The sequence below is a fragment of the Chrysemys picta genome, chromosome 4 (assembly GCF_011386835.1).
Source record: "Chrysemys picta bellii isolate R12L10 chromosome 4, ASM1138683v2, whole genome shotgun sequence".
Classification (NCBI taxonomy): domain Eukaryota; kingdom Metazoa; phylum Chordata; order Testudines; family Emydidae; genus Chrysemys; species Chrysemys picta.
Genome location: NC_088794.1, coordinates 65,435,622 through 65,461,394, shown reverse-complemented (window position 1 = coordinate 65,461,394; position 25,773 = coordinate 65,435,622). Strand labels below are relative to the sequence as shown.

General features: G+C 38.4%; 1 protein-coding gene across 1 annotated transcript in view; it reads right to left on the bottom strand.

Annotated features, from left to right (window-relative positions):
- DCDC1 (doublecortin domain containing 1) overlaps positions 1–25,773 on the bottom strand; it is a 414,547-nt gene that overhangs the window by 22,001 nt on the left and 366,773 nt on the right. Inside the window, exons 28-35 of the mRNA XM_065592482.1 lie at positions 25,217–25,331; positions 21,609–21,779; positions 20,753–20,938; positions 19,150–19,353; positions 14,999–15,206; positions 5,644–5,796; positions 4,123–4,224; positions 2,458–2,594 (exon numbers count right to left, since the gene is read on the bottom strand). Of these exons, the coding sequence (XP_065448554.1) occupies positions 2,458–2,594; positions 4,123–4,224; positions 5,644–5,796; positions 14,999–15,206; positions 19,150–19,353; positions 20,753–20,938; positions 21,609–21,779; positions 25,217–25,331 (1,276 nt within the window). The remainder of the gene's footprint in view (positions 1–2,457; positions 2,595–4,122; positions 4,225–5,643; positions 5,797–14,998; positions 15,207–19,149; positions 19,354–20,752; positions 20,939–21,608; positions 21,780–25,216; positions 25,332–25,773) is intronic.

Genomic DNA, 25,773 nt, shown 5'->3' with positions numbered 1-25,773 from the left:
ACTGTATGTTGTAAGATGTATATTTTATGATCAGGACCTCATGTGACTGATATTGAGAGACAATAGCTATCAGATTATACAGTATCCCTATACTCAGCCATAACGCTCAGTGATATAAAATTCGGCTTCTCTCTCATGCTTAACTATACAAGACAATGAATCTATAATACATAGTATAAATACTCATATTATGAATAATAATTTATCCAACCTGGTTTTGAAAAATGACTTGTTACGATGAACTGTTCTTTATCTCTTAATTACATCATAAACATGTCAATATGCTATAATGCCATAGTATTGTTTCTTTTCACAAATTTGTACAAGGCCCATGAGTCTTCAAGACAGTTTTGATTAAAATATTTCCCAAACCAAAGAGTGGAAGTTTTCCAAGATCTTGCACATATATCCTATCTTATTTTTTTCCCTCTATTTTGGTATATACTATAATATTGACTGATTAACCATATGGATGGAAACTACTTTTTTGAGTCTGGATGTCTCTAATGAAATTAGTAATTCACTCTTTGCTCTTGTCAGATATTCAGATATAGCCTTAAGAATGATTAGCATTGAAACTATCAAGCCCATTTTACTATGCTGGATATAATTGCTCATGCACTTATCTATAGGGCCTTTTTCATCTTCCTTATTAAGATAATTCTTGGGCTCCATTGAGTCTCATAAACTCATAGACATTAAGGCGAGAAGGGACCATTGTGATCATCTAGTCTAACCTCCAGCACAGAATCTTACCTGTCCCCTTCTGTAATAGACCTCATGCTGGGCGAGCTTCTGAAGTCCTCAAGTTACAGAGAATCCACCATTTACTCTAGTTTAAATCAGCAAGTGATCCATGCCCTATGCTACAGAAAAAGGCAAAAACCCTCCATGGTCTGTGCCAATCTGACGTGGGAGAAAATTCTTTCCCAACCCCAAATATGGCAATCAGTTAAACCCATACTGGAAAGACCCATCAGCCAGACACCTGGGAACGAATTCTTTGTAGTAACTCATAGTCCTCCCCATCTAGTGCCCCATCTCTGGCCGTTGGGGATTTTTTGCTACTAGCAGTCACAGCTGGGCCACATGCCATTGTAGGCAATCTCATCATACCATCGCCTTCATAAACTTATCAAGTTCAGTCTTGAAACAAGTTAGGATTTTTGCCCCCACTGCTCCCCTTGGAAAGCTGTTCCAGAACTTCATTCCTCTGATGATTACAAACCTTCATCTGATTTCAAGCCTAAACTTGTTGATGACCAGTTTATATCCATTTGTTCTTGTGTCCACATTGGCACTTAATTTGAATAACTCCTCTTCATCTCCTGGTATTTATCCCTCCGATGTATTTATAGAGAGCAATCAGATCTCCCCTCAGCCTTCACTTGATTAGACTAAACAACCCTAGCTCCTTGAGTCTTCTCTCACGAGGTAGGTTTTCCATTCCTCTGTTTATCCTAGTACCCTTTTTTGCACCTGTTCCAGTTTGAATTCATCTTTCTTAAACATGGGAAACCAGAATTCCACACAGTATTCCAGATAAGATATCACCACTGCCCTGTATCATGGCAATAACACTTCCCTATCTCTACTGGAAATACCTTACCTGATGCAACCTAGGACTGCATCAGCCTTTTTCACGGCCACATCACATTGGTGGCTCATAGTCATCCTGGGATCAACCAATACACCCAGGTCTGCTGCTTCCAACTGATAAGTCCCCAGTTTATAGCAAAAATTCTTGTTGTTAGTCCCTAAGTGCATGATCTTGCGCTATTAAATTTCATCCCATTTCTATTCCTCCAGTTTTGAAGGTCCTCCAGATCCTCTGTTATGATATTCCGGCCCTTCTCCATATTGCAATACTTCCCAACTTTGTGTCATCCACAGATTTTATAAGCACATTCCCACTTTTTGTGCCAAGGCCATGAATGAAAATGTTAAATAAGACTGGTCCCAAGACTGATCCCTCAGGAGCTCCACTAGTAACCTCCCTCCGCCTGACAATTCACCTTTCAGTCTGACTCGCTGTAGTCTCCCCTTTAACCAGTTCCTTATCCACCTTTCAATTCTCATATTAATCCCCATATTCTCCAATTTAACTAATAATTTCCATGTGGAACTATATCAAATGTCTTGCTGAAATCATGTAGATTAGATCTACTAAATTCAAAAAATCAGTTATCTTCTCAAAGAAGGAGATCAGGTTGGTCTGGTACAATCTACCTTTTGTATAAGCATGTTGTATTTTATCTCAAATACTGTTTGAAAACCTTGTGTGTGTATTTGGCAGCCTGTGAATACTGTTTCAGATAATGAAATATATAGGCTGTACTGAGTCACATGATCAATGTATCATAGGACTAGAGTAAAATCTAACCTTGTGATAAAATTCCTCAACAACATGAATGCTGTTTTTAATTTTGGAATATTGATACAGATTGTATTTTATACCTCAGTATGTTGTATATTTTCCATGAGTTTCATCTCTTCTTGGGTTTCTTCAGTCCAGCCTCCTTCTACTACTATAGGCTGAACTGGGCTTTTTGTGGGCACCAAGGTGGATGGTTTAAAGGCTGTTATTCGTCGCCCTGAGGCAGAGAAATTTCAAAATAACTCTTGGAAAACCATGTTTTCTTACTTTGATGGTTCATTTTATTTTTTTCTTACCTCTGGTCACAGAACTTTTAAAGCTATTAGTCCTAAAATACTAAGTATAATTTGTAAAAACAAACAGTACACATAGCAAGCAAGGCCAGGCAATGATCGAGACAGACATTTCTATGCAGACCAAGTAAAAGCCTAACGTGAACACCACAATCCAGATAAATATTAGATAAAATTTCTAACTCGCAGCGTCAATTTCATTTTCTTTCAGTCTGTAACATATGTTTTGTTCTCCCTCAATAAGAGATGATTAAGGGGGATATGATAGAGGTCTATAAAATCATGAATGGTGTAGAGAAAGTGAAGATGGAAGTGTTATTTAGCGCTTCACATAACACAAAAAACATGGATCACCCAATGAAATCAATATGCAGCAGATTTAAAACAAACACAAGGAAGTACTTCTTCAGCCAACGCACAGTCAACCTGTGGAACTCGCTGCCAGGGGATGTGAAGGCCAAAATATAAATGGATTCAAAAAAGAATTAAATAAGTTCACAGAGGATAGGTTCATCAGTGGCTATTGGCCAAAATGATCAGGGATGCAATTGCATGCTCTGGGTATCCCTAAACTTCTGACTGCCAAAAGCTGGGTCTGGACAATAGGGGATGGGTCACTCAATAATTGCTCTGTTCTGTTCATTACCTCTGAAGCATCTGGCACTGGCCACTGCTGGAAAACAGGATACTGGGCTTGATGGACAATTGGCCTGACTGTATAGTTATTATGTTCTTATGACAACGATGGGCCTTTTTGGTTTCCTACAGGAAGCTGCAGTAAAGCACATGGCCAGACTCTTTGTTTGGCTCTAACCCCTTCACACTGTTTTGCTGAGGCAGGGTCCACAGGAGGCAGAGAACTAGTATAGCCATTTACTGCTATACCATCCTCCCCACAGCCTCCAGTGCAAAGGGTGCCTAGGGTTAACCACAACCAGCTAATGTGTTTTTAAACATTATTGTCCCTCTCCACACTCAGGATATGTCTACACAAAACCTTTTTACCTTGAGTTAATTGATTGCCAAGTAACTTGAGGCACTTAACACATGTATAAAGTCTACTGTGAACACTACCCAAATATCTGTTTGTAGCACAAACCCTTAATTCTATCAGTTAAAACATGTTAGTGAATGCATTTTCTAACAAAATGAATTTTGTCTGCATAGAAAAGGCTTTCAATGTCCAAATACCCACTGAAGCTTAACATTTGCGATCAAATCTGAGTGGGTGAACCCAGCACCAGCATGGAGCCCAAATGAAACCAATGGGGCTTTATGTGGGCACAAGGGATGGCTCCTATTGCAGGGTGTTGAGTATTGGGCGCCCAAAAGTTAGTCTGCACACGCAAGTTTGGAAGTTGTACAGACAATTTAGTCAGCCACTTTGGAAACCAAAGTTTGGTTATCATAAATATCACAACAGTTCTAAATTAAATGCATACTGATACCAACCTTGCAGCTGTCTCATTTTGTGCTTCATAGCATTTAGATCAGCCAAAATTTTGTCCTTCTCTAACCAGTTTTGTTTCTCTTGCCTTGCTGCCTTTTGCAAAGCTGTAATAAAAGAAATATATAATATTTCTACTGGTTATTTTTCTTTGTAGTGGTTTGCATTAATAGTTTTTTTGGGCTGACTGATTAGTATAATTGGATCTCTTTTAGCAAATAGTTTTTAAAGAACTTGAGAGTATTAGCGAGTTAAACAGATCCAATTACAGACAAGTAATTAAAATGTAAGTGTCCTCAAAAAACCCCCCACCTCTCTGAAAGCATATGAAGCTTAAGGAATGTCTCTGCAGAGCAAGACACAAAGACATATTGATTTAACATGTACAGTACTGTACTACATTTACTTTTCCAGTATTGCATGCTTAAGTACAGCAGTAGAAGATTGGTTTAACATTTTTTTAAACATGCTCCTGCTGATAGAAGAGCTTTATTCTTACAAATGACAATGTTCAATTAGTCCTCATTGTGAAATAAATAACTAGCACTATGCTTGAATCATTGCTCAACAGTCCATACATCTTACTATCTACTTTGAATTTTATTGACATAATGGGTATCATTTGGAGGTTGATTTTAAGCTTCTGGATAATATATGTAATATATACTAGCCATACCTTTCTTTTTAGGTGTCCAATTGTGCAAAGACTTATGTATGTGATTAACTTTACTCAAGTGAGGAGTGCAAATGAAATATATGTGTGTGTGTGTGTGTGTGTGTGTGTGTGTGTGATGTACTTGTAGCAGCATAACTTTTTTCCCAGATAAGATATTTAATTTTTATTCCTCACTAAAATAAAGTGTTTTAGAATTTGCTCTGAGATTTTCATTCTCTTTTGAAGGGCTTGCCCACATGGAGACTTAGGCTAGGTCTATACTACCCGCCTGAATCGGCGGGTAGAAATCGACCTCTCGGGGATTGATTTATCGCGTCCCGTTGGGACGCGACAATCGATCCCCGAATCGGTGCTCTTACTCCACCAGCGGAGGTGGTAGTAAGCGCCGCCGACAGAAAGCCGCAGAAGTCGATTTTGCCGCCGTCCTCACAACGGGGTAAGTCGGCTGCGATACGTCGAATTCAGCTACGCTATTCACGTAGCTGAATTTGCGTATCTTAAATCGACTCCCCCCTGTAGTGTAGATGTACCCTTAGTGCATGACAAACAAGGATGTAACTCTACAGAACCCTAGCTTGCCACACACTAACTAGCTCTGTGGACCTTGCTACTGCACTCTTAAAGTTCCATAGTGGGTTTGACCTACAGCTGTTGTTTGAAATAGCAATAGGTCAAAGCACATCATGGAATTTTTAGAGCACAGTTGTAGGGTCCACGAGGTGACTTAGAGCACTACAGGCTAGTGCACTCTAGATTTACATCCTGGCTTGCTGTGCACTAAGTCTCAATGTGGATAAGCCCTAAGTATCTCACTTGTGTGAAGGGGGAAAGAAACCTAGTAAACTCATACCATCCAAAGGTAGAAAAGGTTCTCCACAGGAAACCCAGACCTCGATAGGATTTCTGAGGATGATGGTGAGCAAAGAATCATCTATCATATTCAAACTGTCTGGAGTCATCAAGGATAATTCTGACTTTATCTTCACTTTCTCCATGTACTTATCTTTGTATTTGGAAAGAAACAATTACAAAGTTTATCTTTATATCACTTTACCCTAAAGAGTTTTTTTCTCATCTTATTACAGTAGAACCTCAGAGTTATGAACACCAGAGTTATGAACTGACCGGTCAACCACACACCTCATTTTGAACTGTAAGTATGCAGTCAGCCAGCAGAGACAAAAAACAAACAAACAGAACAAATATTGTACAGCACAGTATTGTGTTAAATGTAAACACATTAAATGTAAACACATTTAACACAGTTAGGGGGGGAGGGATAGCTCAGTGGTTTGAGCATTGGCCTGCTAAACCCAGGGCTGTGAGTTCAATCCTTAAGGGGGCCACTTAGGGATCTGGGGCAAAAATCAGTACTTGGTCCTGCTAGTGAAGGCAGGGGGCTGGACTCAATGACCTTTCAAGGTCCCTTCCAGTTCTAGGAGATAGGATATCTCCATTAATTTTTAATTTAAACTACTAAGAAAAATGGAAAGTTTAAAAAAAGATTTGACAAGGTAAGGAAACTTTCTGTGTTTGTTTTATTTAAATTAAGATGGTTAAAAGAAGTATTTTTCTTCTGCATAGTAAATTTTCAAAGCTGTTTAAGTCAAATGTTCAGCTGTAAACTTTTGAAAGACAACCATAACATTTTGCTCAGAGTTATGAACATTTCAGAGTTACAAACAATCTCCATTTCCGAGGTGTTTGTAACTGTGAGTTTCTACTGTAGTTTAATTTAGACTGCACCACACAATTTTTTTTATCCTTATATTCACATACTGGATATGAAGAATATTAAGATGAACATATTAAGATAAACTGTTCATTACTTACAACCACTAACAAAAGCTTAAATAGATAATAATTGCAGCACACAGGAATGTGGCACAGTGGTAATATAGAAGAGTGACACATAACAGAAAGAACAACGGGATGGGGGGAAATGGTGATTATAAAGGGCATTTTATATATAGGAAAGGGAGCAAAAGTGATCAAATCTGAAGCACTGCTATTTGAGGACAAAGCAAACGTGCAAATGAAGGTCTCACAAGGATAGGTTAAGTACAAGCAGATAAGAACCTTTGGGGTTTCTCCCATTGGTTTAGAAAACTCTTAGGAATTATTCACCACTAGTTTAAATATACTCTACTTGAATATTATGGCAGACCCATTGTGATGTTATAATTAAGGTTGCGTTCTGTTTTGCATTTGCAGTGGGAGTTCAGCCTGTGTGTTTGAGATGAAAAACAAAGTATCTTTGCTCCAAGTTTCAGCATGCAATCTGAGAAAAGCTAGAATTTTCTGAAGAAGTTTCCAGAAAATAAGTTACTTAGTTTCAAAGTTCGAATCAATTGAAAATTGGCCCTCAAAAGTTCACATGCCCAGTCTCATGATTAATTGGGCGCCTTCATCTTAAAAACTACAAACTGTACAAAAGGCCAAACTACGTATACACTGCTGGGCTCTCTGGGGTTATGGAATTATGTGATTCATTATCTATTTATTATTTGTATTACTGTAGCACCTAGGAGTCCTAATCATGGACCAGCAAGACAAAAACACAAGACAAAAAAAAGATGCTCCCTTTCCCAAAGAGCTTACAAATATATGTATTAGACGAGAGATAGCAGATGGATTTTAAAAAGTTGTTTGCAGTGTAGTCACCGTGCTGATCCCAGTATATGAGCAAGACAAGGCGGGTGAGGTAATAACTTTTATTGGAGCAACTTCTGTTGGTGAAAGAGACAAGCTTTTGAGCTCAACATTTGCAGCACACAGGAGGTTTTCAAAAGGAGGCTGGTGTCTTGGATGGTTTAAACATAACAAATCCTGCATCTTAGCAGGGGGTTAGACTAGATGACCTTGACAGTCCCTTCTAACCCTATGGTTCTATGATTCAAAGACTACTGTGACTTACCCGTGGCAGAGACCAAGTGCTAAATATATAATGATCCAAATTAATGGCTCAATACAATTAAACAAACTAAAATAATCCTCAAAGGCAAGGCAAAAAAACGAACAAAAAGAAATTTATGATGAAGCCTGAAGTTCACCAAACTCCAGGTGTGGTGGACTACTGTGGAGAATGAATCCCTAAGACTCAGCTGAGAAAGCTCTGCCAGCAGCTGTAGAGCGAGAATCCTAGGAAATGAGAGCATGATCTTATATTTTTGCTGCTGCAACAAGGCACAGGCGGCAGAATGTCTCTCACAACGAGGTCCCAGACCATTAAGGCCAACACAAGCAATTGCATCTGGAAGTCTACAGGACACCACAACACCATAATACGTCTTACTGTATGATATAACAAAAGCCCCTTTATGTATTTACAGCCTTGTTATTCACAGGTAGTGGTAGTTTTCCAACACCAATAACAAGAATGAATATGTTGTGAAAATACAATACTGCTTGTTTATCCCACAGGAAGAACATAACTTCTTAACATAAATATTTTTGAAAATTGTACCCACAGTCACTTTTGTTTAGTGCAGCACTGAACTGTTTTTAGCTCATTGTTATATTTATTTTGAACAGCAGATCACTGTAACTTTATATTCACTAGAGTATTTTTGATTAGTATATAATTTAAAAACAAATATTTTTTCATGTTTTCTATCTAGTGATTTGCATTTGGTGTTGCTTTCCCTTGTCTAGTTTTCCCTCATTTATGTATTTATTTTTGCTGTATGATTTGCTATTCGGACACAGTATCTTTGTGAAAGGGGCTCATCCTATGTCTTTCCCATCTATTAATTCTGCAAGCAGCATGCTATCACATATGAGGCCTCTCATTAAAAGCAGCTGACTTTGTATTAGGCATACTTCCATTTCTTATCAAGTTTCTTAGCAAGTTTGCTGGTAGGGTCCATATCGGCAGAGCCACCAACACGGGAGGCAAAAGGGGCAGGGACATTAAAGCCACCGCAGCGCTTTAAGGACGGTCTTTTGCCGCGGCAGCGCTTTAACGTTTCTGCGCCTCCTCCTGTGGTCAGCGGGGGGGGAGGGGGAGAGGCGCAGCAACGTTAAAGCGCTGGCGAGGCAAAGGACCCTGCACCGCTTTAATGTCCCTGCCCCTTTGTCCCCCCCCAGCCTCCGACGGGCGGAGGGGGCAAAGGGAGCAGTTGCCCTGGGGCCGATTTAAAAGGGCCTGGGGCTCTGGACGCTGCTGCCACTAGCGCAGCAGCAGCATCCGGAGCCCTGGGCCCTTTAAATTAACACAGGAGTCCAGGGCAACATGGGCCAGGGGGCCTGAAAGGGCTGGTTGGGGGATGCTGGCCCCTTCTGCCCGAGTCCCCCAAGCCCCTCTGGCCCGTACCAGTAAGTGTCCTGACTTACTTTCACCACTGCATATAATCAACTCTTTATCGGATTTCATTGAACTTTAGCTTTATTTAAGAGAGAAGGGAGGGTGGTATTGATTGTCTGTGGGAAAGTGTGAAGGGGAAGTTATAGTCACAACATCTGGGCAAGGTGAGAGCTTGCATGGGGATGGAGACAGAAAGGAAGGTTATTGGTCAAGAATAAGAAAATAGGAAAGGGTGAAAGCAGTAAAGTAGGCCTGGAACTACATAAGTACAATGCAGAAGTTACATACAGAGCTAAATAATTAACGTGTAGGTGGAGATTTTCAAAGGTACAAAGGGAAGTTAGGTGGCTCAACTCTCATGGAACTTCAATAGGAGTTGGATGCCTACCCCCCTTTTGTGCCTTTGAAAAAATCTGCTCCATAAATCTCAAGTTGTTGTCCTCTCCTCCACCTCTTTCTGTTTGTACCTTGATTATTTAGGCCCATGTAGAGCTCATTGCAGACTCAGGGCCAGTTCTTTGGAGCAGGGATCTACCTTTCTATGTAACCGAGAAAGGGCCTACTAAGCTTTTTGGGGTGGAATTTTCAGAAGTGCTTGAGCAACTTACGAGCACAACTCTTATAGGATTCATGATTCTTAGACGTTTAGGCACTTTTGAAATTCCTACCCTTGGAAGTAATATATACCTGATAATAAATAGTAATGGTAATTAGGGCTGTCAATTAACTGCAGTTAACTCAAGGAAAACAAATTAACTAGATTAAAACAATTAGTCGCAATTAATTACAGTTTTAATTGCACTATTAATAATAGAATACCAATTTATATTTATTATAAATATGTTTGGATGTTTTTCTACATTTTCAAATATTTTTATTTCAATTACAACATAGTATACAAAGTATACAGTGCTCACTTTATTTTTGATTACAAACATTTGCACTGTAAAAAGATAAACAAAAGAAATAGTATTTTTCAATTCACCTCATACAAGTACTATACAGTAACTCCTCACTTAAGTCATCCCGGTTAACGTTGTTTCGTTGTTACATTGCTGATCAATTAGAGAACATGCTCGTTTAAAGTTGCGCAATGCTCCCTTATAACGTTGTTTGGCAGCCGCCTGCTTTGTCCACTGCTTGCAGAAAGGACAGCCTGTTGGAGCTAGCCGGGGGGGGGGGGAGGGAGGGGAGGGTTTGGAACCAGGGTGGACCGGCAGCCCCCCTATCAGCTCCCCTAAGTTCCCTGTGCGGCAGCCACCCAGCAAGCTATCAATTGCCAGGCAGTTCAGCTGTCCCTCCCCGCACTGCCTGCTCCTGCCCACTGCCTTGAAGCTGCTCCCGGGAGCATACTGCTTGCTGTGCAGGGGAGGCATGAGGGAAGAGGGGTGCTAATGTCAGGGTGTCCCCCTCCCCCCGCTCCTGTACCTTATCGCCAAAGAGAAGGGGGGTGGGGAAACGACAGGGCTCAGGATGGAGGGAACTTGCTGGCAGCAGCTGCTATCTCAACTTACTGATCTACTTTAAAAGGCAATGTACTTAGAGTGGGGTCAGCGTAGTTAAAGGGGCAATGCACGTCTCTCTCTCGCTCTCTCTCACACACACACGGTGTGTGTCTCTGTCTCTCTCTGCCATGTTGTCTCCCCTTTCTCCATTTGTGCTGCTTTGTAGAGTGTGAGGCTACATTAACAACAATGTGTTAACCCTTGAGGGCTCAGCCCAGTGCTAGTTCATCATTTAGCAGTAAGGCATTCCCTGGGAAATATCCCACCCTCTTCCATACTCTGACTTCACTACCTCAACAAAGCTTCACAATCATCATTGCTGTGTACAGTATTAACGTGTTTGTATAAAACTTATACTGTGTATGTATGTGTGTGTGTGTGTGTATATATATATATATATATATATATAGTATTTTGTTTGGTGAAAAAAATTCCCTGGAACCTAACCCGCCCCTCTCCCATTTACATTAATTTTTATGGGGAAATTGGATTCGCTTAACATCGTTTTGCTTAAAGTAGCATTTTTCAGGAACATAAGTACAACGTTAAGCGAGGAGTTACTATAGTGCAATCTCTATCGTGAAAGTGCAACTTACAAATGTAGATTTGTTTTTACATAACTGCACTCAAACAAAACAATACAAAACTTTAGAGCCTACAAGTCCACTCAGTCCTACTTCTTGTTCAACCAGTCGCTAAGACAAGCAAGCTTGTTTATATTTACAGGAGATAATGCTGCCCAATTCTTATATACAATGTCACCTGAAAGTGAAAACAGGCATTCACATGGCACTGTTGTAGCTGGCGTTGCATGATATTTATGTGCCAGATATACTAAACATTTGTATGCCCCTTCATGCTTCAACTGTCATTCCAGAGGACGTGCTTCCATGCAGATGATGCTCGTTAAAAAATAATGTGTTATTTAAATTTGTGACTGAACTCCTTGTAGAGAATTATATGTCTCCTACTGCATGGTTTTACCGTATTCTGCCATATATTTTGTGTTATGGCAGTCTTGGATGATGACCCAGCATATGTTGCTGGATTTAAAACACTTTCACTGCAGTTTTGACAAAATGCAAAGAAGGTTCCACTGAGATTTCTAAAGATAGCTATAGCACTTGACCGAAGATTTAAGAATTTAAAGTGCCTTCCAAAATCTGAGAGGGATGAGATGTGGAACATGCTGTCAGAAGTCTTAAAAGAGCAACACTCGAATGCAGAAATGACAGAACCCAAACTACCAGAAAAGAAAATCAACACTGTTGGTGGCATCTGGATCAGATGATGAAAATGAATGTGCATCAGGCCACACTGCTTTGGTTTGTTATCAAACAGAACTCATCATCAGCACAATTGACCAATCAGAATTCCTCGACATCTGAAGATTCATTCATGCCGATGATCTTTGCATCACCACCCAATTGGAAAGATTTGATGACATTCAGCACACTCTAACTGGGTCTCTGAGTGTGCCTGGAAAATACTATTGCACATGGTTTCTGAATGCTAACTCTAGCAAGACACAAGTGCACAACTTCCACCTGGCCAAGCATCATCAGGCTAAGCAAAAACTCCGGGGGATGGTACTATCCTTGAATATTTTGAATATCTGGTATATCTTAGGGTCACATTAGACTGAACACTAACATTCAAAGAGCACATCGAGAAACTGAAAAAAAAAGTGAACTCCAGGAACTGTGTATACCAGAAACTGGCCAATACAAAATGGGGACCTGACCCAAAGACACTCTGTTACTCAATTGTGGAGTACTGTGCTCCATTATGGTCATTCACACTATGCACACAAAATAGATACTGAACTCAATCAACCCTGTAGGATCATCACAGGGACTTTGAAACCAACTCCCACTGTATCACTACACTACCTCATGACAAAATGGTGGGAAATGCCGATGTTCCTGAAGAACCTGATTCCTTCAGAACAACACCCTGAGGTGCTGACCTCGAATGAAAATACTTCAATATTCCAAATCAAGAGAGAGTTGGGGTGGCAAAGACTGGTGACAATATGGCTAACTGGAAACTGGAAAAATGAGCCCAAATGTGAAACACTAGACAAACACTTGAACACTGCCTGATGCAGAACACCATGTCAACATCCTGTACCCCTCAGGAACTATTTGAGATAAGTGACAACACAAGGTCTTGGCTGCAGTTTTGGAGTGACAAGCTATGGCAGTGGACACAAAGAACTGGATCTGAGTCTCTAAGAATACATGGTACCATCGGAGGAGGCAGTTTAACATAATCTGAGTAAAGTATATAACATAATACTGTTGTAAAAAGCATGAACATCATTCTGGGATGTATTAGCAGGAGCGTTGACACAAGTAAGACAGAAGCAGTAATTCTTCCACTTTACTCAGCACTGATAAGGCCTCATCTAGCATATTCTGCCCAGTTCTGGACACTGCACTTCAGGAAAGATGTGTACAAATTGGAGAAAGTCCAGAGGAGAGCAACAAAAATGATTAAAGGTCTAGAAAACATGACCTATGAGGAAAGACTAAAAAACTGGCCTTGTTTAGTCTGGAAAAGAGAAGACTGAGCGGGGACATAACAGTCTTCATGTGCATAAAGGTTGTTATAAAGAAGAGGATGATAAATTGTTCTCCTTAGCCATTGAGGACAGGACAAGAAGTAACGGGCTTAAATTGCAGCAAGGTAGATTTAGGAAAAACTTCATAACTGTAAGAATAGTTAAGCACTGGAACAAATTACTTGGGGGGGGGGAGAGATTGTGAAATCTCCATCATTGGAGATTTTCAATAACAACATAGACAAACACCTGTCAGGAATGGTCTAGATAATACTTAGTCCTGGTTCAGCGCAGGGAACAGGACTAGATGACCTATCAAGGTCCCTTCCAGTCCTATATTTTTATGATTCTGTGCTGCAGATCAATCTGTTCTCCTGCCAGTGATTCAGTCACAGAACAAAGCAAAGTGGTTATGTCTTACCAGCCCTAAGAGTGTGATACATAAGGTTAGTAGGCCATTATTCATTGCACATAGTAAAGCAATCAGCATATGTTAATTTAGATATTTCCAATGATAATTGGATTTTTGTGTGTAGAAAACTGATATTTATGAATACTAAATTGTTCAATAAGTAATATACTTTCCCAGTTTAATAAAGTATTTAAGCATTTGTTCAACTTTAAGTCAGCAAGTCCATCTCTATTCAGGTAAGCACTTAAGCACATGCTTAATGCTCACTGAAGTCTTAAAAATTTAAGCACATGCTTAAATTCTTTGCTGAATTGGAGACTTTATAAGTGAAGACATCTAGTATTTATAGGAAAATAGGCCCAAACAAAAGTCCAGGAACTGAATGTCTCCAGACTTTGGGATGTTAAAAATTGTGAACCTGAATTTCATGGCTGAGGTCCATCTCTAGTAATGAATGCAATTCAAAAATAGAGCCACTGTCTAACAAACTGCAAATTCACTTATTGTTAAAAAGCAGTTTAACTCTTTTGATGAATCTGTTCAAAAAACTTTACTAACTCACTTGATAGAATAATAAATTAAAAATGCATCCATAATCTCAATTCTCATTTAATTTTTATAACATTAAAGAAATCAATCTTTATGCATTTATATATAACAGCAAACCCAAAGATAAACCATGATTGCCAGCTAACATCAGTTTATGTAAAATAGCTCAAAACCTGGTGTGAAATGTTTACCCTGCATATAAACAGTCGTCAGTAACTGATTTTGCAATAATCTGGTACTTATTTAATGCAAGATTAACACAATAAATCTGATTTTCAAATCAGGTCATATGGAACAACAGCACCTAATTCGCCTGCACAATTACTTCAGTTGTGTATATACATTAAAAATGTTCACAAGTGCCAAGTTAGGCAGCAGCTAGTATGATTTGTACATACAGTCAAAGTAATTAAACTCTCAAATTAGGTATATGATTGCTTTAGGCTTCTGACTGTTTGGAAATCTGACCTTCTAAGAGTGTGTACTTTAACTTTTCACAAATAATTTTAAAATTATATTTACATGCAATGTAATTCATGTTCAGCCCAACATTGTGTTATTGTGTTACCTAATTTGCACAAGAGTAAATCAATGAGAGACTAAAGTTCCTTACTAACATGCAAAATATAAATATAACACATTTCTCCAGCTACAGTGTACTCTCATTAATCTTTTCTCTAGTAGTGTTGTTATTCTCTAAGAAAATGGAAAACAAAGTAAAGGATTTCCACAAATAATCTTGGAAGCATATGAGCAGAGGCTTTTTTACAGCTTTTAAAAACCTGTTAGCTCCATGCAAATTCATATTGAACTTGCATGTAATTCAATATTAATTTAACTAAGAACTTTTTGATTTTGACCTTTTACCTTCCACATCCAGTGCAGTCCCACCTTCAGCATTGTCAGTGATTGCAGTTCTCTCTTTGTAGTCTTCTTCTGAGTCACTTTGTCTGAAACACTCATTTACAGCCCATGTGACTAAATCTGGTAGGGTAAGCATTAGGATTCCATCATTGGTATATAGTCTGCAGGCTTTCCTGGTAAGTTCAAGTTGTCTTGTACACATGGTAAGCAGCTTAAAAAAACAGCAACAATAAAACAACGGAATGATTAATCATTCAAAGGTGAAATTCTTCCTTCTGCAGAGGACTTATGTGAGATTTAAGTGGTGCATAGACCTGGGCTGCCCCTTTACATAGGGGAGAAGTTTATCAATAGTGAAAACCAGTCTCATTTTATTAGATATGTTCTAATTCATTTGCAAATGGGAGACAAGTTGGATGATCTAAAGAAAAAACCCAGGAACCTATTTTAATTTGCCCTTCTATTAAAATTTTAGAAACGTATGATAAAATGTATAGAATATAATGACCAATATAGCCGAATATGTTTTCAGTCTAAATTGAATTTGGCAGAACAAAATATTATGTCATGAGATAATATTGGCAAATCAGTCTCCTACATGTTTCTTAATAGCTAGCTCCAAATTCAAGTCCTGTAGCATTCCGTAATGCCCTCACAGAACCCTAATTAATCATTTTCCTTAGATGTATTTGAGATACACAGTATGCCAAAAGAATAAAAGTTATCTACAGTCATAACATAAAATGTTAAGCAAGGTCTCATGTATTACATAGCACATTTGATGTAAATATGTGGTAGAGCTCCCTAAATTATGTGGCAAGAACCCCAGAACTGTATCACTCCCCACCCTGAACCCTCCTTATTACCTACCCTACTGCAGTACAATAAAATCCCTTGTTAATTTATGTTCAGATTCAATACTATTTATTTCATATTACCCTCCTCTTGCCCTCTACCACTTTCAATGTGCTACATCATTTTATTTTGCATTATAGATTTGTCAGGGACCCTGCTGGAGGTTTGGACAGCTGGGTAGTTTGGGGTTTTGGCAAAGGCATAATGGTGGTTTGGGTTTTTTTGGCAACCAGGAAGCAGATGAGGCTTTTTGAGCAAGGATGGAGACAGCTTTAAATTTAGGAGGGGGAATTAACTTTCTCATTTCCCACCTCAAACCCTGATAGCTAGATGTCCCACTGTTCTTCCCCAACCCAGCCCAATATCTGCCACTATATTTAACAAGCATAGAGAAATACATAAGCTTGGTATTTCTGTTAAAATGATCAGCACTGAAGTAGTTAACAATATTGACATCCACACTTCTCAGAGGTATTGTTTCAGGCTTCCTAAATATTCAGACAGACATTATTGCATTGGTTTACAATGAGTTCACACTTTAAAGGTTATCTCTACAACCATATGGGCTGGAATTTTAAATTATTTTTCCTTATATGAAAGTTTAGATTCTGGAGCACAATTGTATGCAGCAATTTCAAAAAGAACAATTATGTTGCAATTTATGTGGCACAATCAATGCATTTTACATGGGGTTCTGGTGTCAAATATATGATAAAATAACACCAATGTAGGCTGTACTCCAATCACCTTCTCCTAGAATACAAATGGCTGTGACCCAAGTTGGAGTCATCATACTCTAGAGTGCAGAATGATTCATCCTTTTGCATAAAGCTTCTCAAAAAAATCTTAGTCCACCTTCTAAGAAACCCCTACTTGCCAGGAGTGACATGCAGAGATATTAACTCCAGGTGAAGTCTCTTTCTGCCGAAACTGGCAGGGCTTATAGTAAAGAAAATAACTTGATAGGTGGATTGTAACTACTGATTGATCTTTAGCAGAAATAATGGAAGCCATGTTCTATCCTTTCAGGCTCAGAATATTAGTAAGGTATGGTCTCGTCAGATGAGATCTGTTTGCCTAAAGACAGTGGGAACCAAAGACTAATTAGAGGAATTGATCAGTCTTTTAAACTGACTGGCTGATATACAGTCATGTCCCTCAGAGGTTCCTGACCTACAAGACTCTCTGTTGCTTTTGACCTACATTAATTACTGAAAGAAATGTAATTCAATGTATTTTTATAAATTTTATTAAAACTATTAAACAAAAAAAGATTAAAACCAAGAAGACATCTCACCAAAGCTAAACTGCTGCTAATATTAAACTAAACTAAGAAAGTAATACAACTATTACACAAAATCAGATCAATAAATCAACAAATTAATCTCAATAGTGATTGGAATTAAATTATCAAATTAACACAAAAATAGCCAATCATAGATTCATAGATTCTAGGACTGGAAGGAACCTCGAGAGGTCATCGAGTCCAGTCCCCTGCCCTCATGGCAGGACCAAATACTGTCTAGACCATCCCTGATCATTACAAGTTCTAGGAAGGGATTTAAGGAGGTGGTTGTCCTTTTGGTTATAAACTGAAGAACTGTATCTATAACTTGGAGCTGGGTAAATGTTTTAATATTGGAACTAAGTTATCTAGTGCCTAGCCCACAATTTGAGCTAATTATAAAGCTTCCTCCTTATTTCAATTCTTATGTGGTGGCTAACTCTTTCCCTCACCCCCAACTGAGATATAATATAGACTTTACAAAATACTTGTGCAGTAGTTCAACAACTCTGATCTGGTGACAGTTTCAATTCTCATAGGACTTGTAGACACAGGACACAGAAAACACTTTAAATGGATAGGCTCTCTCACCAGTCCACAGAAGACTGATGTCACATTAAAGTCTGTTTCAGGCTCTTGCTTGAGGACACAATTTATAGGTCAAACAGAAGCTCGGGCAAAATAACAAAATAAAGTAGTTTCTCTGTCCAACATGGGCTACAGTTGCCAGAGGCTTTTCCCTCACCTCTCTCAGCCCTTCCTGGTCCTACCTGACCAAAGAACTCCTGCAGGAACCTACCTACTCTCTGCAGTTCTCTCCCTCAACTGAGCTTTTGCTGGCCTTTAGAAGGACTAGGACCCAGATCCTCAATGGCATTTAGGTGGTTTGTTGACCCTTCTCAGCCACACATTTGATTCTTATAGTTTGTGAATTTTACTTACTCCATCTTCCAGTGCCTTGCTCCAAGGCCTTTGGGCAAATCAGGTGTAAGGCCTACTTTGGCACCATGCAATTTGGTCCAGTCAGGTTTGAATTAGGTCATCTTTAGCTAGCATCAATTTTGGGAAAAGACCTGCTTAAGCCAGAAATTTTTAAAATATTTGGTCTTTTGCACATCACAGAGACTATAAGGCTCTGATTCCCAAAATATCAAAAATACAGAAGCTGACATGTCTTATCTGTGTGAAAAAGTCTTGCAATGAGACTGTCACCAATTTACAGAAAGTTTGACCCCAAAATCCTGTAAAAATTTCCAGAGTTCCAACAGTCAGTCACAATATTAATCTATCAGCAATATTAAAAATAAGCTTGAACATCTTGTGCTCAGTGTCATCATTCTTCTCATAAACAAGATAATGTACAGTAATTTTCTATTTTGAAACTGGGTTATAAGTCAAATAATTTATCTTTAGAAATTTCCATCTGAATAGAGAAAACTTACTTTAAAATCTCTCAAGATTAAACCAAACTTAAAAAAAAAGGGTTTCACATTTTATATAAGGTCTATATTCCCATAAATGATATTTCTCTTAGAAGAATCACCACTGATTATAAACAGAAGAAGGAGGCTGTGTTTGGGTCCAGATTAGAAGGTTTAAACTAGGATGAAGAGTTTGGGTTGGGGGCTGAACAAATGCTAAATTCATGTCTGACAATGGCAAAATCTCTTAAAATGTTCTCCTGCAATTATCAGCCTAAATAGTGGAAATATCATAATTTCAAGTGTTATTGCAAGATTTATGCCATGAAAATGTTTTATCATACTGGGTCATATCAAAACTGAATCTGGAGAATAGGTTCCTACAGGCCCTGGATCAGACTGGGAAACAAACGCATAGGGTAGGACTAAAATTTGTGAATTCAAAACAAACACCTCAACAATTAATGATGAAGGGAGATTTAGCTTTGAGATTCTGGTTTGGGTTCATCTTGGTCACTGACAAAGGCTGCTTGTCTTTGCCAATACTCTAGACATTATAATTATCTCTGGGGATGATTGTTACTAATACTTACCATAGGGAATGTGCTAGCAATGATTAACTGACCATTTCGGTAGCCAGCTCCATTTCTGTATGCAATTATTTTCACTGCTTTCTGGTTCATAGCTGCAGAGATCTTTTCTGAGATTGTTTGTATGGAGGTTTCGGTCCGCAAAGATGCTAGAACTTCTTCTAAATAATTCAAGGTATTTTTGGCTTCCAATGTGGATAAATCAGTCTTTAAGATAGGAAAGAACCAGATCCAATCAGGCTGCTGCTTTTATTAAATCAATACTGAAGTGAATTTCTTTTAATGAAGCTCACCAAGTTAATTTAAAATGTATTCAATCAACACTACATTTATTGAAATATGGAATATACTAATATCTATTCTGCATGTACCTTTGGTGATCACACTAAATCTCCAGGGATTTCTGGTAGCTATGATTTGTTAAAGATGACAAGAGATGGCTAAAACCAAATTTTGTAGGAAAGCTAATGAGACATTTATGTATTTCTTTTAAAGATCATTGAAAATATCTGTACACACAACTGTTTAGGTAAAGATGAAACAGCTTTCAAAAGATATCTCCCCTTCTTCAATGCAGAGATCCCATTAATTATTTACTCTTAATACTAATATCTATTTGTCAAGAGACAAATATGCCCCCAACAGATACATTTTAATGCTAACAGGAAAACTATTCCAAAATTTGGTATAGCACAAAATAATATTTACCGCATTTATATCCCTAATAACAAATCTGCCACTCTTTTGACTTCCATTCAACAAGAAAGATATTAAGAAAAAGACAACAATAATTTTATACAGATTTTAAACTCAGCAATTAGTACATTCCCAGAATGAGAGACAGTGGTGGAGACGCTGCATATATGTCACATGCCACGTACTGCAGCAATGACCAACCTATGACACATGCATTAATTAGCAGTAACATGCAAGATTCTTTTAGAGTATCTATGTTGCTGAGTGAGTAGGACCCCCCCCCCACTCCCCTTCAACACACTTTCTTCTGGAGAAGGTGGAATTATGGACAGTCATGTCCTCTCAGCATAGGATCAATGGTGTTGGTGAGAATTTTCACTCACTACCCAGAACTGGAATGAGTGGTGTGGGGAACATACCGACAGAGGCCTTTAGTATCCCATAGGAACTCTTGAAGAGGAAGGAAGCAGGTCAGACTTTCAGAAGACTCCCAACCCCTCCCCCAGTGTAGCCATGGCCACTGTTCCTCTGCATTCAATCAATGGCTTGAAAAGTGCAGCCTCTGGAACATTGAGAACCTGATCTCAAAAAACTAGTGGTTGATTGTAAACGTCCTAGCCCTTTTCCAGGGCAGGAGTCCAAAGAGAGGGGATATGGCAGTCCCCTATTAATCCACGGGTACCATGATAATATCCACACTGGCCCCATCCCCACTGACACCTCCAAAACCTTCCTGGTCTGTTCATCAGTGAACAGTAAAACTGAAAGACTATATGAAGGTTTACAATTTGTTCAAGTGAAGATAGCAAAGTTCTGCAGTAGTCTAACAATGTACTAGGAACATTTTCAGGTTATTTTATAATCCTGAGTCTACAGTATAGCTAATAGGACAAATTAAAAAAATACAAACCTTCATCACATTAACACACTTAAAAGGCCCCAAGGAGAAATTATTTGCTTCCTCAGAGCCAGAGGCACAGAAGAACATGCTACCTGTGGGTAATTTTTTCAGTTCTTTTTTTCCTCTTATGGCCCTTGCACAAGCCAAGCATATCATGAACTTCTGCTTTCCACTGTGTGAAAGAAAATAGTAGCCCTAAAAAGAAGGGGAAACAATGGTTTCAATGCTTTAGAGTGTCCAGATGTGCAACAGTACAGTTATCTAATTACTTCCTATAAGCATTCAGGATTTCCTCAACACAAGTCCACCTTTGCTAACCTTCCTGATGCTGCTAGTTAGGATACATGAATAGCTGTTGTTCATTTGAAATAAGACAAGGACACAAATGGCTTTGGATCTTCAGCCCTCACCTCTGGACATTACAAAATGGAACTGATGTTGGAACAGAGCAACTGTGACATCGGAGGTGAGTAACTGACAATATACTTTTACTTATTACAAATCTATGTATTAAAGTGACATAAAATTTGACTGGGGATTTTATCATCATTTAACCATGACCTGTTTCACAGCCATGATGTCATACTTAGGAAACAGAAACTTCTACAGACATGACTGCTCAATATATTACTTTACAAAGTACTTTTTTTGCTAGCAGGAAGAGAAGATTATGCACTGACACCTGAAGTGGAGCACCCACAGGGACAGCACCTGAAGAAAAAGTGAAATATTTCATCTGTCCATTTCAGATAAATATAAATATATAGGTATACACATAAACTTTCTACTCAGCCTGTTGTCTGCATTGATAGTGGATTAAACTTCCCTATGTCAACTTTACATACCGTAAAAATATATTACTTACTGGCTGGTTTATTTTTTCTCTACTGGTCACAGAGAATGTGCAAACAGAAGCATGATTTGCTGCTGTGATTTCTTGATCCAGTACAGTGCTGTAAAAGGCACTAAATACTCCTGCATTTTCCATGTAATGCCACTTTTGATTGGCAGCCCCATTGCTGTATTCTTTATATTTCTGTCAAAACATAAAAAGATAAATCCTATCCCTACACTATAGCATTCTGCTATTCAGTATTTGGCATGAATGCCTTGTGCTGTTTAAAAGTGTGTTTTTCAGATGAGACTTTAAATTCTCAAGTCCTGTCTATTCCATGTGGACAGTAAACATCTCATGACACTTTAAGTAAAAGTAGGTATTTGCCTCAGTATCTTTGACAAATTTCCCCCCTGCACTCAGTGTTGTATGGTGGATTATCTAATCTTCTGCCATGGAGGTGGCTACATTTCAGAAGTGGGGTATGTACAGAAGCAGTTTTAAAGTGCTGTGCGATCCTTTGGGATAAAAGGGGTGCTATAAACATAAAATGATGTTAATAAAATAGACAATATTAGGTAAATGAAAAAGTAAACTAATCAGCATAGGTGGTCTGCCATCAACATCTTGCCATCAGAGATAGGCAGTCTTTAAACCTGGGGTCTTCTTTCTGGGATCTGCCATCATGGCAGAAGACCCAAATAACCCAACGAGGTCATAAGAGAACAGAAGACAGGAAGGATGGATCAGTGGTTAGGGTGTTAGCCTAGGACTTAGGTGACCCAGGTTAAATTCCTTACTTCATAATGGACTTCCTATGTAACCTTGGGCAGGTCACAAAGGTTAGATTAATTAAATGGGAGTTAGGTGCCTAAATATTGTTGAGGAGCTAGGCTTCTGTGTCTCAGTTTCATACCTATAAAATGGGGATAATAGCATTTCCTGACCACACCAGGGTTTTGTGAAAACAAATGCATTAAAGATTGTGAGGCACCCTGATGCTACAGTAATGGGAACCATATAAATTAGGTAGCTAATGTTGATTCCTGGAAATGAAGTTCTGGGAAACTCTCTGAGGTACTGTTTCCTTTGGAGATACTCCTCAAATTAAAACAAACATTATATTATTTTATTTTATCTTAATTATTTACGACAAACTTATATATGACTAAGGAGAGAAACAGAAAAAATGTCAACAAGCTAAGAAAGTTGAGGGATTAGAAAAAGTTCCAATTTACAGCTGGAATGAACTCAGTGTCCATAGGAGACTCTGCTTTTTAATGTAACCTTGCCTAAAATATTCTTTAGCTTCAGTCAAAGTTCATGTGTCTCCCTCCTCAAATGGTCAGAGCTTTCCAGAGGATCCTAGGTTTTGGGGTAATTCACAGGTGTATGCCAACAATGGGGATCTCTGCTGACAATACTTAAAGGAAAAGGAAATGTCCATTCATAGAATCAATTTATTTAATTTCTGTGGCTGTTCCCTATATAATTATATATCACATATCATTCATTACAGGCCTATTGCTATTTTTCAAAATATGTCACATCGATATTTTTTCCCAATCTTTTCAGTCAATGCCAGAATCCCAAAAGCATATTTGATTAGACAATATTTTATATTATAGTTGGCGTGACAGTTTCTGCTGGTCTAACAGGCATTCTTTAATACTATGCAGGTAAAGAAATTTAAATACTTAGAATCACTTTTGGCATATAAAATGATTTAATTCATTTATATATATATAAAACCCAGGGAAAACAAGCCATTTCAACAACAACTTCGTCGTGCATGGCAGCTTGCTGCATGAAATATGAATGAGAAGCCATATGGAATTCAAGATTTTGCAAAACCCTCAGACTATTGTTTGGAGTTCACAAAAACCACGAGTTCATGAATCTTTTTTCCTGTAATTTAAAACTCTTGGGGTAAATTCAGAGGGGAGTATAAGTAAGTCCTGAAAGAGTCTAAACTGAAGTAGCTGGTATCGCCTTCAACATGTATGTTACAAGAAAACAGACTGCTTCTTGTCTCCCTTTGACCCACATTCACTTACCATATCATGTCTACAGTTGGTCCAATGATTCTGAGTGTAAGTGAGGCTCAGCTGGTATAACTCACATATCAAGGAGCCAGAACAGAAGAGTTTACTGAAGCTAGCAGCTAATAGGAAGATGTAAGTTAAAGCAGGCTACCCTCTATTTTACATCTTCTCATCCCTTCTGGCAATTAGTGTGTAAGTTACAACAACAAAGTCTTTCACACATCCTTACACAGGTGTAATAGGTCTAAGAAAGTCTAAATCAGTGTAAGGGAATCAAAGTGTCAGGAAGTTTAGCTTATACCACCTTACACTTCACTTCAGGGTTTGGCTAATTGCTTTGTAGTGATTTAATTTTTTAAAAACACAACTTCCTAGCATTTTCTTTGCCTGTGTATTAGTGATAATAAACTCTGAAAAACACAAGTGGCTGCCTGATACATGGCAATATCAATTCCATAATTATTTGTGTATACCTTTATCTGCTCCCTTTTCCCCCCCATCTCCCTCTATATTTGTTTTTCACTCATCCATCTCTGTTCCATTTTCAAACTATTGTTTCCTTGGAAATAGTCCTCTGAACACAGGATGATGGAGAGCATTCAAAATTAGGCAAAACAAATTCAGCTATTCCCAATATGAAGACATTAAGGGTATCTATAAAAGATGTGGAATGATTAATAATGTCTCTGCTGAGCAAAAAGCTGAAACAATGGGCAAAATAAGCGAGTCTTCCCTTTTGATTTTAGCGAGTGCAAGAATGGCAGCATCTCTGAGAACAACTGGCATATTGGAACTTAATTGAGCTGACTAGGGAAGGGCTCACCAGAATCAATTTAACATTTCTCACTTTTATTATATTGCACGAACTTTAAAATATTTGTCACAAACCAAGGGCCTGATTCTGCAAACTGTAATGCATGTGACTAATCCCTTTGATGTATATTATTATGTGAGTAATTTCCACCAACTGGCCTTAATTGCTGCAAGAAATAAAAGATAAAGCTTTCATAAAAAGAGTGGAAGCACACACAAAATACTTGAAAAGCAAATTGGTTTCCAATAAAAACTAGTTTGGGGGAAAATATACAGTACATATCCTGTGAAACTGATTGCACTACTAAATGTCAGATTGTGATAGTTTTTATCTCATTGACTGATGTCATAAAGGCATTGACAGAGATAACTGCAATTGTTTGTATTCAGTATTAAAGAACAAAGCTGTAGCCCATATTTATCAGTTGCATTAAAGACTTAGTGAATGATTCTGAGACACAGTTACTCACAATTCAACACGCTGACTTTAAATGTTCCTTATTTTGAAACTAATATGCATGAAACTTTACCTTGGCATTTCTGGACTCCAGAATGTAACTTTCATCTTGTTTTTATTGATAATTTATTGGACACAATTATTTTAAATCTTTGCAACAGCTGTAGCCCTTGGACTTCCTGTGTTATCTATAGTATACAAAGCACTATTCAAAGAAAATATGATTCAAAGCTGAATCGGTATTTGAATACAACTGGACCCTGGGCCTACATCTAGGTGTACAGCAAGAATTTTTGTCTCCTCTTTTAAATGCAATCTCTTACCTGCAGAACAACAGCACACCCTTTCATGTCCAGTGCACATTTTGAATATCTAGGCTGCATGCTGGGCATTGACACTGCTAGCACTAGATTTGGATCACTCATCAAATGAAATGTCCTAAGAACAGAAAAATAACAGTGACACTATAATGTAAAAATGCAAATATGTTATAGATTACCTAAATTCATTAGGCTTTCTCCTAAAGTACTCTTACAGCTAGAGAACATGAGTGATGCCACAGTAATGCACACTTTTATGAAGAAGCCTTGACAGAAGGATTATTAGCACATACCAAAATGCTGGCATAGCCCTTGGTGGGTTTGGTTCACAAGGATCTAGTTCATTTTGATTTTCAGATTTACCCCAAACCCTACATTCAAAGCACAGTTTGAGTAAACCAATTACAAACTTGGTGAGTTTCTCTCTTTCTTCAGAAACGCTGTGGCGCTATCCCTTGCCTGACAGCACACCCTCTTCCTTCCTCCAACAGAATCTGCCTTACTCCTGCATTTTCGGAGAACCGCCCTTTCCTCCTCTCACCCTCAAAAAAAGGCTTCAG